The sequence below is a fragment of the Trypanosoma theileri genome, assembly GCF_002087225.1.
Source record: "Trypanosoma theileri isolate Edinburgh chromosome Unknown TM35_Tth_67_V1, whole genome shotgun sequence".
Classification (NCBI taxonomy): domain Eukaryota; phylum Euglenozoa; class Kinetoplastea; order Trypanosomatida; family Trypanosomatidae; genus Trypanosoma; species Trypanosoma theileri.
The window spans coordinates 19,948-23,217 of record NW_021639909.1 but is presented as its reverse complement, the minus strand read 5'-3'; the positions used below and the strand labels follow the sequence as shown (position 1 = coordinate 23,217).

The 3,270-nt window shown below is 40.3% G+C and overlaps 2 protein-coding genes across 2 annotated transcripts; both read left to right on the top strand.

Moving 5' to 3' along the window:
• Positions 1-797: 797 nt before the first annotated feature.
• TM35_000671110 (uncharacterized protein) lies at positions 798-1,691 on the top strand (the record flags this gene model as incomplete). The annotated part of the gene is made up of 1 exon (XM_029031131.1): positions 798-1,691. The coding sequence occupies one exon, from the start codon at positions 798-800 to the stop codon at positions 1,689-1,691; it is 894 nt and encodes a 297-aa protein (XP_028877571.1).
• Positions 1,692-2,258: 567 nt separating this feature from the next.
• TM35_000671100 (uncharacterized protein) lies at positions 2,259-3,269 on the top strand (the record flags this gene model as incomplete). Its single annotated transcript, XM_029031130.1, has 1 exon — positions 2,259-3,269. A coding segment is annotated over one exon (1,011 nt), but the record flags the coding sequence as incomplete, so codon positions are not given.
• Position 3,270: the final 1 nt, after the last annotated feature.

Genomic DNA, 3,270 nt, shown 5'->3' with positions numbered 1-3,270 from the left:
TCCTTTGTTTTCTTTTCTTCTTTTTTGCATGCATCCACACTACAGTCTAACTAATCTTCCACCTGTTGGAATTTCTTTTCTTTTTTTGTTTCTTAATGTGTTTTGTGTGTGTTTTTGCTCTCTCTGTGTTTATCCTATAATAATTATTATTGCTACTCCATTGTGTGTGTGCGTGTGTTCTTGGAGACTCTCTGTGTGTGCACCTGGGCTTGCACTGTGATGATGATGAACTGCCTTTTTGCAGTGGAAAAAAATAATAATAATAACAGATGAATTTATATTTATAATTGCGTATATACACATATATAGACTTATACCCATAGTTGGTGTATTTCTGTGTTTACTGGGTATGGTGTTTTTAATTGTTAATTTCTTTTTGTTTGCTTGTGATTTGCTAGTTCTTTATGTGCTTTGTCCTGCATTGTTATGTTTATCTACTTTGGATAGAAGAAAAAAAAACAGTAATTGTTAAACATAATTGCATTATTGCTTATAAGCACCAGCATACCCAGTCTTCTTTGTTATTGTATGTTTTGTTGGGCATTTCGTTGTGCTTTTAATTTCTTTTTTCATTACTTCTTGTTTTGTTCGGTTTTTATTTTTCTGGTGCCTCTTTATTGGATTCTTTATTGTTTATACTGGAAGTGTTGTATTGTGTTTACTGTTGTTTTAGTTGTGTTCTGTTTTCCCACCATTTGCTTTTCTTTCTTTTGTATGGGATCTTTTTCAATTTTTCACTCTGTTCCCTTTTTTTCTTTAACAAAGTGACGTAAAAACAACCAAGAATTACTCTTCCCATGATGATGCGATCCGTTGTGTGTTTGCTGGTTTTTCTGTTGAGTGTTGCCTTTGTCTGCATGGACGCTAACGCATTTACGAATGAACCTGGAGATAAAGAGGTTGGTTCGGTCTGTACTTCTGGTACTTGTACTGATCCAGGTAATGTCTTTACAGCTCTCTTTAATGAATCACTTCATACTCCAACGTTGAATACTAGTACAACTTCTTCCTCTGGTTCCAGCATTGGGTCTTCTGTGAGAGAAGGTCAGGGTGATCTTCACGGAACAGTTCTGCCGACACAGGAAATGATTCGTACACAAGACACACACCCAGGAGACTCAGGAGCACTTTCACGAGAAGAACAAGTTGATGAGAGAAGTACGGATCAAGAAGAAGGAGGATCACGTGCCGATTCTCAACCCGCCCACAATGAAAGAGGTGGTGAAAGTACGTCTGATACTTCTTCTGTTGCTCGAGAGGACAGGAGTAACAGCATAGACGAAGCTATTACGACTGTTCAAGAACAAAGCCAAATTCCACCGTCGAATCCACCTTCACAAGGTAACCCAGGATCATCAAATAACACAGTGGATAACACTACAACAGGAAATTCTAATTCTACCGAGCAAGCATCTCCTGCAGCTGCAGGTACTTTTCCCACAACAGCTTCACAAGAGAATGGTAATGCTGAATCAACGGCCACCACCACTAATACTACCACAGAAGCACCAACCACCACTCCATCTCCTGGTCCTGCACCTCCTGTTTCCGTAACCGACACACGAATCAGCAGCATTGCTTCCACTGTTCAGAAGAAGGCTAATGTTGACAGCAGTGTCAGTCCTGTGTGGATGCGCACTGCAGCATCGCTACTGATTGTGGTTTTGTTGTTCTCCGCTACCATGTACTGAACGGTGGGACTCACTTGAGAGCAAACAATAATAATGATTAAACCAACAGAATCAAAATTGCGTACATCCCCCATGGGTGAATAAACTAATAATCTTTTTACCAGCTTTTTCTTTTAATTCGAATATCTTTTTTCTTTTACCTTTGTCTGTGTGTGTGTGTGTGTTCTTTTTTTAATAATTCCATTACTTGCTTTTTCCCGTTGTGTGTGCAGAAAACTGGGCTGTTCTGCTCACTGACGGTATACATCTCTTGCTAGTACACACAGATGTGTGTGTGCAGTAATTTAATATACATAAACTAGAGCCATGGGGTATTCTGTGTGTATTTGGCTCTTTCTTATTAGGTTATTGTGTTGTTTTCTTTTCTTTTTCTATTAATGGGTACTTATTATTATCATTACAAGCGGACTATTCCTTTTCTTGGTTTACTGTGGAGTTGATGCTTCTCTTTCTCTCTCTATCCCACTGTGAATATTTGTTGTAATGGTGTATGTTTCTTTGTTTCTATCATAATTCTTTCTCTGCCTTCTTCTTTCTTGTATTAGTCTAGTGAAGTAAACATCAACAATGACAAATGTTGTAATGGTGAGGTGCTATCTGCTCTGTTTACTAACTCTTGCACTGTGTTGTGCTTGTGGGTTAGTATGGGCTGATAGTCCTAAAACTTCTGATGCCCTTATTAAACCTTCCACTGTTGGTGTTCCTTCTCTTGTTCATCGTGCTATTCCTGCGGAGGATGTTGGTGGGTTTGAGATTTTGCTTGAAGAGGAGGACGAAGATGGTGACACTGAGAAAGAAGAAAAAGAAGTAGCTGTAGATACCACTAAAAAGAATAAAACGAAAGAAAGCAAATCATTAAGTCTACCTAAGTCAAGGGAATCTGAAGTTTCTCTTGAACCTTCACAGGTCTCTCATGAACCACAAGGTAAACAGCCTTCTTCTCGTTCTCCCGCTCCAGAAAAGCCAACTCCTCGTGCTCCTCAACGTGATGTCAAGCCTAATACAGATGACCGTAATACTGGTAGTCTACCGGAGCAAACCAAGGATCAGCTTGAAATTCCAAAGGTTAAAGTGGAACCTGGTAGTGTTATTGAGTCTAGTCAAGTGGATGAAGGTTCTGGTGGTTCTTCTGGTGGGAGTTCAGCTTCTAGTTCATCCAGTGCAGTTTCTCATCCTTCTCCTCCTACACATAATAATCCAATACCAGGTAGTCCTGAACCTGTTATTCCTACACCTGCTTCTCCTGCTGATGGGAGTAGTGTGGCTGCTGCTGACGATCAAACTGGAAACAGCGGCAGCAGTCCAACAGGAGAAACTGCAGCTAACCACGGAAATACAGCACCACAACCTTCTTCTTCTAAGAAACCTGATACAGGTAATGCTGGTGAATCTGAAACTACACTGACAGAGAACGGTACTACATCTACGGAGAGTGAGTCCACAAACATCCAAGAAGGTGTTGACAGAAATACAGAAAACACCACCACAACAACAACACTTCCTCCTGAACTCACAAACAACAAGAAGGGTGATGCAGACAGCAGCAGCAGTATCAGCAGTTCTGTGTGGGTGCGTGTAC